At 35.4% G+C, this 14,298-nt stretch overlaps 1 protein-coding gene across 1 annotated transcript; it reads left to right on the top strand.

The window, feature by feature from the left end:
* Window positions 1-446: 446 nt before the first annotated feature.
* Window positions 447-14,261, top strand: btr12 (bloodthirsty-related gene family, member 12). Its single transcript, XM_073837403.1, has 7 exons — window positions 447-547; window positions 4,333-4,958; window positions 6,679-6,774; window positions 10,257-10,490; window positions 10,567-10,714; window positions 10,819-10,845; window positions 12,683-14,261. The coding sequence occupies exons 1-7, from the start codon at window positions 541-543 to the stop codon at window positions 13,225-13,227; spliced, it is 1,683 nt and encodes a 560-aa protein (XP_073693504.1). The 5' UTR covers window positions 447-540; the 3' UTR covers window positions 13,228-14,261.
* The last annotated feature ends 37 nt before the right edge of the window (window positions 14,262-14,298 follow it).

The raw sequence follows: 14,298 nt of genomic DNA, 5'->3' as shown, positions 1-14,298 counted from the left end.
CGCTTTGGGGTTCAAGTGGGAATGGTCCAGATCGACCAGAGACATTGTCCAAAATCTTTGATTTTTTTGTTTTCTCTCAAACTTTTTCCCACACTCTCTGGTGCCTTGTAAGAAAAGCATGATGCTTGTGGCATAAATTTTCGCCACTAGGGGCAAAGGTGCAAACCACTGATACAACTGCGTGCAATACACACTCTGCATGAACTTTGGCCTATAATAAAGCAATCTTGCATTAAGGCAACTTGTCATTTAATAATCAGTATGATCATACAGTGTCAGTCAATTATGCTGTAGACTTTCACAAACTGTTCTGTGATTACAGATCTCGCCAAAGCTCAAAATTAAACTGAATTCAAAACACAAGGTTCATCAAAGTCAGGAACACACAGTGAAGCTCCGCTCACAGGTGGCTGAAGACACACCCACAGCAAACAGAGACCAGAGAACGAGCGTGAGAACAGGTTTTATACAGGTTTTATTCTCACACACCCTTCACAAGCCAGGAGAACTTTAAAGGAAACCACAAGAAGATCCTTCATCATGCAGTGTAAGTCACAATCTCTTTATTCAACCGACACAAAGTCTCTGTCTCAGTTGATCGTTCTATATTAAATGACCAAATTAATGTTTTTTTCTAACAAATATTAAGCAATTCAAAACAGCTAGTTATCACTCTATGATTCTGTTTGTGGCTTACTGGATGAAGCCACATGCACTGCCTTTGTGAAAAAGAAGTGTGCTTGATGAATGTGCGTTTGTGTTGTACTTATTAACAAATGCTTTGGCAGATCATCTTAGTGATAAAATGCCACTTAAGTGTGCTTAGAGACACTTTCTTGGGTCCCACTTTACATTAGGTGGCCTTAACTACTATGTACTTACATTTAAATTAATCATTTGGTACAATGTACTTATTGTGTACATACATGATTTTACATTGCATTTATACAATGTTTGAACTAACCCTTACACCCTTAAACCTAACCTTACCCATATCCCACCTTTTATAGAAGCAAAAGTTTTTTTTTGCAATGCAATATGACCACATTAAGTACATTGTACTTATTTTTTGATGTAAGTACATAATAGTTAAGGCCACCTAATATAAAGTGTGACCCTTTCTTGACTATCTTTCTTAAACTTAAGCACGCTTTAAAAACGTTTTAAATCACTGTTTTAATAACCTTTTGTCGTGTTTCAAAGAAGTATGCTTATTTTGATGTCTTGACTACTTAGAATTTTAACTGGAGTGTCATGCAATATTAAGTTAATATTTTAAATGTACTAGATTGCAACATCATTAAATTCCTCTTGCAGTTAGAAGTACATTTAACATGACAAACGTTTCAACAGAGTTGACCTATTCTATAAACTAAAATGTAAAGATGTACTTAAGTCCTACTGAAGTATGTCAGAAGTGTGAGTTTTTGTATTTGTTTGGACGCAAGTAAAAGAGCAGTCAGGAACAGACGTTGTTTGGATTTGAATGTTGCCGGAGTCAAAGACAAGCCGGTTGTACAGCATTCCTGGGATGACACGGTGACGTGTGCATTGTGCTGTTTGCACGTCCTTCACACGTCTGATAAGAAACTGTGACTCTCTGAGCTTACATAAGCTGTGAATCTGGTATCTCACTTGTTGCTGTTGGTGACCATGGCTGTTAAATCATTATCCTTCGGGCTTGTAAACCTCTTTGCAATCTTTATAATTATTTTTTGAAAGCTTTAACATTTCCCACTAAATATAAACTGATTAGCTGTCTGAAGGGAATGTTCGAATCTTGTGAGTAGGCATGTCTCATCAAAAGGGACTTTCATCAGGATTAGTGCTAGAAGCAAGGCTTGAATGCCTTGTTTAGAAGCATTTCGGTAGCAAAATGTTGTTCACTGGTTGATCGGTTATGGGTTCTTCAATGGTTGGTTCCTAAAATGTTGCATTTACCCTTTCAACCTAGACTGTAACTCTCCAATGAACCTCCACTTTGAGGTGCAGAGTCAGCAATTTACAATAAAAAAGTCTTCTCACAATCTGGAAGCTTAAGTGATTTGCTCAAGGACACAATAGTGACTGAGAGCTCAAGTAACCATTCAGATAATGGGCCACCTTCACCTGAAACTAAACATCTGACCTTTGTGTTAACAGCCCACACGCTTAACGCCTCCGCTGACTCTCCCCATTTAATGCCAGGGCTTTTATTATTCTATGATACCTTCACATTTGCCTGGAGGGATATGCTTTTATTCACTTTATTCACTATTCGGTATAATGCATGTTGTAGTTTGTTTTTGTGAATGTTATTAGGATGTGCTATTTTTTCAATATTTGTTATTATTTTGTCTTGGATTCTTGTTGAATGATGGGTGTTTCCTGAAAGTCCTTTGAATAGCAGCAGGGAACTGAAACTCTTTTATTTTTATGCAGATTTTGGAGGTTTTATTAATGCAGTTTCAAAAACTGCAAGGCATGGGAACCCCAAGATAAAATCTTCAAACATGAAGATAAAAATTAAATTAGCGCTTTATTCAGGTGGATTTTTTTTTGTTTTGTTTTGTTTTTTTAAAAAATGTGCATAAACTACAATGGAAACATTCACCGAATACATTCCTGGATTAAAAAAAAAAATGATGTGATTGGATAACTGAACTAACCAATGGACCAATCATATTGAAAGTCTGAGCCAATAAAGTTTGTTGTCTTTTGTTCTCTTGAACACATTAGATGGAGCTTTATTTGCAAATATTTTATGCAATATCCCAAGTTTCATTTAGATGATTATAGAGATGTTGGTGCACAAATGGAAAGCAGACTGAATTTATTTTGTTCGTCTGCAAGTTTCAAAATACAATGCAAGGCCTTAATTTGCATATGCATACAATCAATTAAAAGTGTTGTAGCAATAACCTTCTAAATTCTTTTGGGCAAACAATTGACTTGGGTCTTCATTCTGATTTCAACTGCTTTACTGGATGTTCATTCACGTATACTGAACAGAAACAAATAGACTCTGGTCAAAAAACTGTGTTGCTCCGTCTTTCTTTCTTTCTCTCTCAAAAAAGCAATAATAAACAGAGCAAACCATTACAGAATAAACATGAGGGCGTTCAACCGATGTGCACATACATTTAAACATATTAAATTATATCTACTAGAGCACTTCTAACTTTAATGTTAAATTTATTAATTTAAATTATGGCTCTTACAAAAAGCATGCCTTTCTGGTGATGAGGAAGCACATAGATCTAAGTAGCTATGTTTACATTCATTGAAGTAATCAGATTAATGGCTCAAATGAACTGAAAATCCTTGTAAACCTCAATCGATCTATCTGAGCAATTCCAATTGATCGGATTGATAATAAGGGCGAGATGTAGACCTGAAATAATCTAATCAATAGGAAAAAATGAAGCATGCAAACACTTGAATCCAATTATCTTCTCATTTGTGACCCAGGACCACAAAACCAGTCATAAGCGTCAATTTTTTTTTTAATTGAGATTTATACATTCATCTGAAAGCTGAATAAATAAGCTTTCCATTGGTGTATGGTTTGCTAGGATAGGACAAGCTGACATACAGCTGAGGGTGCAAAAAAAAAAAAAGTAAATATTGAGAAAATCGCCTATAAAGTTGTCTTAGAAATGCATATTACTAATCAAAAATTAAGTTTTGATATATTTACAGTAGGAAATTTACAAAATATCTTCATGGAACATAATTTTAACTTAATATCCCAATGATTTTGGCATAAAAGAATAATGAATAATTTTGACCCATACAATGTATTTTTGTCTATTGCTACAAACATACCTGAGCTACTTAAGACTGGTTTTGTGGTCCAGGGTCACATTTAGATTCAAATATACACATTTACATTCATTTGACTTCTTGAAAAAGCTCTTCTGAAATATCTAAGAACAACCCTGCTGAAAAAAGCCCAGCTAAAGCCAACCTAGGTTGATTGGCTGGTTTCAGCTGGTCAATCAGACTGGTTTTAGTTGGTCAGCAGGCTGGTTTTTGAGGGGTTTTGGCCACTTTTCCAGCCTGGCCAAGCTGGGAGACCAGCTACTTCCAGCTTAAATTAGCTAAAACCAGCCAACCAGCCTAGGCTGGTTTTAGTTTTTTTTTTTTTTTCAGCAGGGAACTGGCACATCATCAAAAATGTTAATTATACTTCAGAATCCAAATTCAAATTTAATTCATTCCAAATGTTAGTGCATGTAAGACAGAACTGCTCAAACTGTGTCTTGATTCCACGACCTTCCTTCTTCCTGCTCTTTCGTCTTCCACTACACCTAATTTAATCACATCTCTTTTTCCCTCAACCATTCACAGGCCCGCAGTCTCCAGGGCGAATGCTTTCAGAGGAGCAGTTCTCCTGCTCCATCTGTCTGGAGGTCTTCGTGGAGCCCGTCTCCACTCCGTGCGGCCACACTTTCTGTAAGGCCTGTCTGCAGGGCTTCTGGAACCACAGCAAGAAGTTCCTGTGCCCCATGTGCAAGAAAACCTTCTCCAGAAAACCGGAGCTCAGTGTCAACTGCGTGCTAGCCGAGATAGCCGAACAGTTTCAGGGTCTGTCGACGATGTCTTTGGATCGGCCCAACGCTGAGTTTACAAACTCCCCACAGAGAGATGACGATTGGGGAGACTTCGCTAAAGCGGGAGACGTGCCCTGCGACGCCTGCATCGGCCGGAAGATGAAGGCCATGAAGTCGTGTCTCAACTGTCCCGGTTCGTTTTGTGAAGCTCATCTGCGGCACCATAAGAAGGGAAAGGCGATGAACTCGCACAAGCTGGTGGAGCCCATACACAACCTGGAGGACAAGATGTGCAAGACACACAAACGCCTCCTGGACGCCTACTGCCGAAACGAACACGTGTGTGTTTGTAAGGAGTGCACAGAGTCATCGCATAAAGGCCACGACGTTGTCTCCACAGAACGAGAGTGGAAGAAAAAAACGGTGAGTTTTAATCCTTGAATATTATATAAAAATAAAAGGGTATGCTCTTTTTGGTAGTGAGCGTATTTGGATTCAATACAGTTCTTCGAAAGTCAGACTATTAAAAGCAACAACAAAAACAAATATTAGTATTAAATTGTAAAAAACATGAGAACGTATGATAGCTAAAACTTTATTTTTAAAAGGCTGCAAATTCAATGGTTTTTAATGCAGTTTCAAAAATTGCAAGGTATGGGAACCCCAAGATAAAATCTTCGAATATAAAGAAAAAAATAGGAATTTTCCATAAACAATGGAAACATTCACCGAATACATTCCTGGATTAAAAAAAAAAAAAAAAAAAAAAACACAGATGATGTGATTGGATAACTGAACTAACCAATGGACCAATCGCATTGCAATCATACAGCATGTAAAATATTTAGTCGTTCTGAAATGCCTGAGCCAAGAAAGTTTGTCTTCTTTTGTTCTCTTGAACACATTAGATGGAGCTTTATTTGCAAATGTTTTATGCAATATTATGCAATAAGCACAAGTTTCAATCAGATGATTATAGAGATGTTGGTGCACAAATGTAAAACAGACTGAATTTATTTTGTTTGGCTGCAAACTAAATACAATTCTCCAAAAGTCAGACTATTAAGAGCAACAACAACAAAATTATTAGTATTAAACTGTAAAAAACATGAGAACGTATGATATCTAAAACTTTATTTTATAAAACGCTGAAAATGAATACATTCAATGGTTTTTAATGCAGCTTCAAAAAATGCAAGGTATGGGAACCCCAAGAGAAAATCTTCGAATATAAAGAAAAAAAATAAACAAGCGCTTAAATAGGATATTTTTTGTTTTTGTTTTGTTTTTTAAGAAAATGTGCATAAATTGCAATGGGAACATTCACCAAAAATATTCCTGGATAAAAAAATAAAAATAAAAAACAAACAAACAAGGAAACAAACAAACAAACAAAAAAATCACAGATGATGTGATTGGATAACTGAACTAACCAATGGACCAATCGTATTGCAATCAAACAGCATCTAAAATATTTAGTCGTTCTGAAATGCCTGAGCCAAGAAAGTGTGTCGTCTTTTGTTCTCTTGAACACATTAGATGGAGCTTTATTTGCAAATGATTTATGCAAAATTATGCAATTAGGCACATGTTTCATTCAGATGGTTATAGAGATGTTGGTGCACAAATGTAAAGCAGACTGAACTTATTTTGTCTGGCTGCAAACTAAATACAATTCTCCAAATGTCAGACTATTAAAAGCAGCAACAACAAAAATATTAGTATTACACTGTAAAAAAAAAAAAAAAAAAACCTAAGAACGTATGATATCTAAAACTTTATTTTATAAAATGCTGCAAATGTATACATTCAATGAAATGTAAGTTTCTTAATTTGCGTGAATGCATGAATTAACTCCCTCAAAGCGTAGTTGAAAAGCACACATTAGAAATGTTTTCAAATGAGTATGCAGGTCAAACTGACCCACAAACATTATAATCATAATAAATTACAAATGCACACTCATACAGTGAAATATTCACACTTTGCAGGCTTGTTCATGACTCTAAATGAGGACAAGTCAGAACATTTTAACTCAAAATGGGTCAAACTGACCTGCCACATACAGTAATTACTGAAATTTATTTTGGGAGCCTGGAAACTCAAGAAATGTGACGTGGGAATCTTATTGTTTGGTTCACAGAGTCAGCTGGGAAAGAAAAGGTCAGAACTGAAACATCTGATCAAGGAGCGAGAAAAGAAACTCGAGGAGATCAAGCAGTCCATCAAAGTCCTCAAAGTGAGTCCATTATACTTTGTGATTCTTCTTTTTGTGCAAAGGCCGAGCAATCTTTGATCATTTTTCTTTGATCAGCTGTATTATGAAGGACATGCTCATGTCTAAATATCTACTATTTGGATTTTTGCTAAAATGCTAGTCAAAAGTAACTAAATTCTTTTGACCTATATCCAATATCAATATCTGTAGCGCATTAGCAAATCATAATAGATAAATTACAAACTGTTATTGCTGCTTGGAGCTATTTTGATTATGCACGATAAAACACAAACAATTTGCAAGTAATCAATAATTATAAATAATTATCTGCCATCTAAGTCTACATAACTAAGGTGCACACTTACTGTAAAGGGTTCTTCAGTGATGCCATAGAAGAACCGTCTCTATCTTACCTTTTTATAATCTGAAGAACCTTCTTTTGCCACAAAGAACCTTTTGTGAAAGTTACTTTAAAGTTAAAGGTTCTTTATGGAACCATTTAAACAAAAAGGGTTCTTCGGTGGCACCGTGAAGCACATTTATTTTTAAGAGTGTAGAATCAGGGACAAACTAAAATGTTCCTGGGTAGGGAAAGTGGCCTTTGTGATCATAAAAACAAGTCTGTGTATAGACACAGACTGATGGCCGCCTCTACCTTAGAGTGTTTTGTTGAGAATATCTGTTTACCTTTTGTTTCATCTGACAAAACCAGTAAGAGCACTGCAAATATTTGGCCATGCTGTCACACCCCTCTTTAACCGAGAACATTTTCCTTCAAATGCTTAACAACGCAAGCAATTCAGGATCAAAGGAAACAGAAAAGCCTTTTGTTTCTGACTGGAAATAAATATACAGCTTGAGTTACAGGAAGTATATTTGTCTTAAAGTGGAAACAGGCAGAGTTGAAGTTCGTGACAAATATGACATCAGTATTGAGAAATACCTCCCAAAAATGGAGCGTTTCCATCTGTGATATTGTATCCTTCCTGTGAGATCGGATTCGGGTTTGTGTCAATGGCTTGCAAGGTTAACGTGTCAGTGTTTTTGCCTGTTCAATAACTGTAAATAGAGCACAGGATCCAATTACACAGAGGGTGGAGGAAGAGAGAGAGAGAGAGTACGGACAGAAATAACGCATATTAGACTCATTAATGCTTATGAAAGCCTTGATGATTACAGTAATTGCTGTAGACAGAGATATAGATGTCAGAGCAGGTATTCGATGTGCAGTATGGTGGCAGATGAGCTGAACTGGCGGTGAAGTGTTAAAATCAACATTTCTTCAGCGAGTTACAGCGGTTCAACCGGTCTGTCCTGTCAAAACACTCAGGCTGATATTCTGCATGCTCATGTTAACATGCGATCTCATGAGTTACGCTGCATGTGTTTGTCATGACCCTCTCTGGTCTCTGTCCTGGAACTGTTCTGTGCATTTTCACAACAGAAAAAACGACAAAAAATTGATCCATGTTGGTCTCAAAAATCACGGTCCTGCAAAAATTGCCTGAGGTATGATAGTGGTGCTGTGTGTGATGTTTAGAGTTGGATTGAGTTTTAAAGATCAGCAGTAAAACATTGGTAAATAAAATCTGATTTCGTAAAGTGCATCTGTATTATTTAATTACTGCAGGTTTGCAAAGAGTTTAGGGTTTGTATTTCCCGTGCATGTTAATTCATTTTTAGGTTTAAATGTAATCTGAATTGAGAGTGCATGAGTAATGAGCAAATATTTTCAGAGAAAAAAGCACAAAAATATGCTATCAATGCAAACAAGTTACTGTAAGCTTTTACAGTAAATACATGCAAATCATTTTTTTTCTGAATAAATAAGCTTAACATTAATGTGTGGTTTGTTAGGACAGGACAATATTTATTATACAATTTGAGATACAGTTATTAAAAAATGTGGAATCTGAGGGTGCAAAAAAAATATATATATATAAATATTGATAAAATTGCCTTCAAAGTTGTCAAAATTAAGTTCTTAGCAATGCAAATTAAATTTTCCCATATACAGAGTGTCTATTTACACTAACTCCACCCACCAATGTGTGATTGCGATAGTCAACACTACAAAAGATGGCAGTAAGTTGTCAGCTCCAGTGATGCAGAGAATAAAATGTGTGTTTCACTTTTTTTGACACGACCAATCTAGCTTCGAATCTCCCTTTTGGCAAACTTTTTTCCTTTTCAAATCTTATATCATATCGGAAAGGCATTTATTTTCAATAAAAATGAAGGACATAATTGAAAAGTAAAAAAAAAAATTACAAATATCGGTTAGGGTTAGTGTAGGTGTAGGGAGGGCTTGTTGTGTAAGGCAGTACCATTTAATAAATTGAATTAAAACTATAATTTACACTCAATACATAAATACTGCGTACTGTCTTAATGCTGAAGTGCAGATATTTGCGATAATTATTATAAATATTCGAAAATCCTGCTATTTCAACATAATGTAAATAGAATCTCTTGCTATTTGCTCTTAGTGTAAATAGCTGCTGTCTTTAATATATTTACGACAGGAAATTTACTAAATATCTTCATGGAACATGATCTTTACTTTTTGAAAATAAAAGAAAAATGGCAAATTTTGACCCAAACAATGTATTTTTGGCAATTGCTACAAATATACCCATGCTGCTTAAGACTGGTTTTGTGGTCACAAATAAATAAATACATACATACATACAGTACATTCATAAAAATAAATAAAAAAAAAAAAGATTGTAGGAGGGCTAATGAGATCCCATGGTGTTTAGTTTATAAAAATCCATGGTTTTAATATAAAAGTGTATTATAGTCAAGACAACAATATCGTATTCCACGTGTAATAAAGTCAAACAATAGATCTATATGTGACCCTGAACCACAAAGCCGGTTTTAAGTCGCTGAGGTATATTTGTAGCAATAGCCAAAAATACATCGTATGGGTCAAAATTATAGATTTTTTTTTATGCCAAACATCATTAGGATATTAAGTAAAGATCATGTTCCATGAAGATTTCTTGTAAAATTCCTACTGTAAATATATCAAAATGTAGTTTTGGATTAGTAATATGCATTGTTAAGAACTTAATTTGGACAACTTTAAAGGTGATTTTCTCAGTATTTGGATTTTTTTGCATCCTCAGATTCCAGATTTTCAAATAGATGTATCTCGGTCAAATATTATCCTATCCTAACAAACCATACATCAATAGAAAGCTTATCTATTGAGCTTCCATATGATGTATACATCTCAGTTTTGTAAAATTTAACCTTATGACTGGTTTTGTGGTCCAGGGTCACATATGAGAAAGAGACCCATGTTTTATGATTTTATTCACTGAACATCTCTCCTAGTTCATAGCAATTCACATTCCCACTTATTTTGATATGACTAAGTCTTTGACTGTGAATGAGATTTGAGGTCTGCAGTGAGTCAGTCACAGGCGAGCGGCATTAGTTGCTGTGTGATAACAGGTGGAGTGTGTAAAGCCTGGCATCCTCTCTGTATTCAGGACAACAGTCAGAAGGAGATCGAGGAGAGCTGGGCGGTTTACGCGGAGCTGCAGCGGCTGCTGGAACAGTCTCAGGCCGAACTGCTGGAGCTCATCACCACACGACAGAAACAAGCGGAGCAGCAGGCCAAAGATCTGGCCAGCGGTCTGGAGCACGAGCTCAACACCCTGAGAAAGAGGAGCAGCGAGCTGGACGCACTCGCTCAAACACAGGACAGGGTGCTCTTTCTACAGGTCAGTACACACTGCCATTTTTTAAAAAACACGTGTTTGCATTTCAGCTTTATTAAAGCTTACTTTACTTTTGCAGTTCCTGCCATCTCTTCCTCCTCCACCAGAGCCGTCTGATTGGTCAGCGGTGTCCGTGAACACAGATCTGTTCCTCAGCTCCATCAGGAAGTCCGTCTGCTCTCTAGTGGACAAATTCCAACACGAGGTCAAACGGCTTTATGGGAAAGGTGAAAAACCGTGTCTAATCTGTCCAATTAAACACTTTCCCAACATCAAACTGCCAATTTGCATGATCTTTGCAACCTTCATGAAGTGTTTGTTTTCCTTTCAGAACTCAGGAAGCTGCAAAACTATGCAAGTAAGTTCTATTAAGCATTAGAAAGTGAACTATAACAACCATACAGCCATATGAACACCGCGTGAATATTGTATTATATTGAAGATATGAGACACAAAGTTATTTTTAGATCGCTGTTTACACTAGCTGTGTGTTCCACAAGAGGGCAGACTTGAGCTCACTGTTACTGTTAGTGTAAAGTATTACACTGATTTATGACAAAACCAGTCGGAAGTAACTTTAAGTAACTGTATTTTATTTCTATGCTTCACTGTGATGAATATTCAGAAAGTCATATTTACAAACCAAAAAAAAAAAAAAACTCTTTGGACTTTGTCAAAACCACCGAAACACCTTAACAACTGCACAGTGTTAAAATACTGTAACAACACAAGAAGAAACACTCATCAACAAGAGCTCAAATTATCTTAACAAAATGACAGATTGCACATTAAAACTCTTATAAAAATATTGGTTTCCATTTCACTGAGCAAAAAACAAACAAACACAATCAAATCACACTCTCACATATAGCAAATTCAGGTTTGTTTACTCTGGGCTAGAACGAACTAGGACAATACGTCCTTAAAAGAAATTACAACAGACACAAAAGCACAGATTTTGACCTAAAGCAACATATGTTAAGCTAATGCTTAGGATGGACAAACCTGACCATAAATAAATCATCTAAAGATGAACTTTTTTTTTTTTTTTTTTACCACAGTTCACTAATAAAAAAAATAAAATAACAACCTGCATTTTAGACCCAATATTGCCAGTTATTTTATCTATTTTTAGCTCCATAAAAAAAATAAAAAAAAATAAAATTATACTGTAAAACAAAACAAAAAAGTAAGACTAGAGTACTACACTGATAAAAATGTTTTTGTGGTGAAGTAAATAATACGGAAAAACAAATGTAATTTCTACATTAAATAATTTAGTTCAGGCAAGAAAAAAAGAGTAAATTCAATATTAGTACTCAATTTAAGCTTGTAGAATTAAAAATTTTAACTTACGAGTATGTTTTACTTGGAATTGTTTGTTATTTTTACAAAGATTAGGTAAATATCAAAGTCATGATCCAGTTGTTCCCATCATGCACTTGGGCATGAATAATTAATAAGGTAAAATCTTTTGCTGTTTTTGAGATGTATTTACACTGTTTTATGGTTGCTTCTAATGTTAGGTTAAGTAACTTGCTGTTTTATAACATCTAGAGTAAATTTTCTAATCAAAATTTATACTATTCACTGATTGTTAGCATCATTGTGTATCATGTGCCAAATATTGAGGTCTCTGTGTTCATTTGGTTAGTAGCGACTTTCAACATATAACATAACACAACATATAACCCTAAAAACCATAAGGAACATTTTTTTCGGTGCTATGATGTTTCAGTAAAGTTTGCAAACCGTGGCTGAGTGAATTGTACTTGAGGACTGCAGAGGAAACTTAAAATAATTAAGTAGAAATTTCTCATCAAACTCTAACTACACATTAGATTTCCTTTCCTAATTTTACTTAATTTAGTAGATTTTACTTAAATTCATACTTAAATTTTACTTAAAAAATGTGTGTGCAAAAATTTGCCAAATAAAAATTAAGTAAATTTACTTATTCTTTTATTCAGTGTATTAGTACTGATTCAGTCTTCCTACTTTAAAATTTTACATTTGTTTGTAAAATTTCTGAGTGATAACTGTTTCAAAGTAAATTATTTTCGTTGTGGTGCTTTGTTCCTGAATGAATCAGCATTGTTGAATAAATTGGTTGAAAGAATAATTCAACGACTCACTCATTTCTGTCTATTTTTGCGTACAATGAGAAACATCAATGATTTCTGTCTCTTGTCTAGGTGAGGTGATCTTGGATCCTGCCACAGCTCAGCGTGACCTGTGTCTTTCTGAGGACGGTCGGCAGGTGCGCTACGAAGAGCAGCGGAAGAACTCCACGCATTCAGACGCGCCAAAGCGCTTCAGCCCAGCGCTGTTCGTCTTGGCGCGTGAGGGCCTTTCCTCTGGAAGACACTACTGGGAGGTGGACGTTGGACACAAGACCGCTTGGACCATGGGAGTGGCCCGTGGGTCGGTGCGTCGCAAGGGAGAGATCCGCCTCAATCCAGAGGGTGGCTTCTGGTGTTTATGGCTGAAGAGCGGAGAAGTGAAAGCCCTCACTGGCAACAGAGTTCCTTTGCATCTCGCCACACTGCCTCAGAAGCTGGGCATCTTTCTAGACTATGAGGCTGGCCAGGTGTCCTTCTACGACGTGAAGACACGCTCCCATCTCTACACATTCATCGATGTGTTTGCTGAGAGCGTCTACCCCATTTTTAGCCCTTGCATCAATCAGGATGGAAAGAACCCCGGAGCGCTGGCCATCACCGCCGTTAAACACAGCTGAGATGGCAAACTCACTCCAGTGCATTTTCTAAACATTGTTACAAACTTAAGATCTACCAAATGGGTTCTGGACAAATAAAAAACTTCTTCTCTTTGTAAATCCTAAAACACAATTTGGGAATTGACATGCATCTAGCGTAAAAAGACTATATGTTACTTTAAAGGCCGTTCCAAACTGCAAATACACTAACATTTTGAAATACCATTAAAACGTTTGGATTCAGTATAAAAAGGTTGCAAGGGTGCATTAAACTGATCAAAGTGATAGTTCATTTAGACATTTATAATGTTACAAAAGATTTCTGTTTCAAATAAATGCTATTCATTTGAACTTTATAATGCTTCAACATTGATAATAATCAAAAATATTTCCTGAGAAGCAAATCAGCAAATTAGAATTATTTCTGAAGGATCATGTAACACTGAAGACTGAAAAATTAAGAAAAGTCTACTTTGATCACAGGAATAAATTTAATTTTACAATATATTCACATAGAAGACATCTATTTTAAATTGTAATATTCTTTCACAATATTACTGTTTTTACGGCATGTTTGATCAAATAAATGCAACATAAGTGAGCATAAAATCTTACAGACAACAAACTTTCTGATATGTCAATTGCTTTTCTTTCCCCTTTGTTCTTATTGGATGTTTCCTATATATTTGCATTTTCGTTTTTATAATGTTTGACTCCACACTTTTGAATGATAGTGTGCTTGAGTTCACTTAAACTTCATGTTAAAATTAACATGAAAAATAAATTCAGAATTTTTTAACTTGTGAATAAAAGTAACAACTTGCTTAAATCCACTCATTTAAACATCTGAATTTATTTTACTCATTGAAGAAAAATGTTATGAATGTGTATGGGGCATATAACAGTTATGTATAAGATAAATATATCAACTGTATAGAAAATATATCTGTATAGATCAAATCACTTATATATTTCCTTTGTTATTATTATTATTATTTTTTTTATAACCAGGGTGTCATAATGTTTGGATACAAGTTTATTTTCCAAAATTTTTAATAAAATTCATAATAGCAACTTGTCATTCCATGCTGT

The sequence above is a fragment of the Garra rufa genome, chromosome 3 (genome assembly GCF_049309525.1).
Source record: "Garra rufa chromosome 3, GarRuf1.0, whole genome shotgun sequence".
NCBI lineage: Eukaryota > Metazoa > Chordata > Actinopteri > Cypriniformes > Cyprinidae > Garra > Garra rufa.
This window is presented reverse-complemented; position numbering and strand designations above follow the sequence as displayed.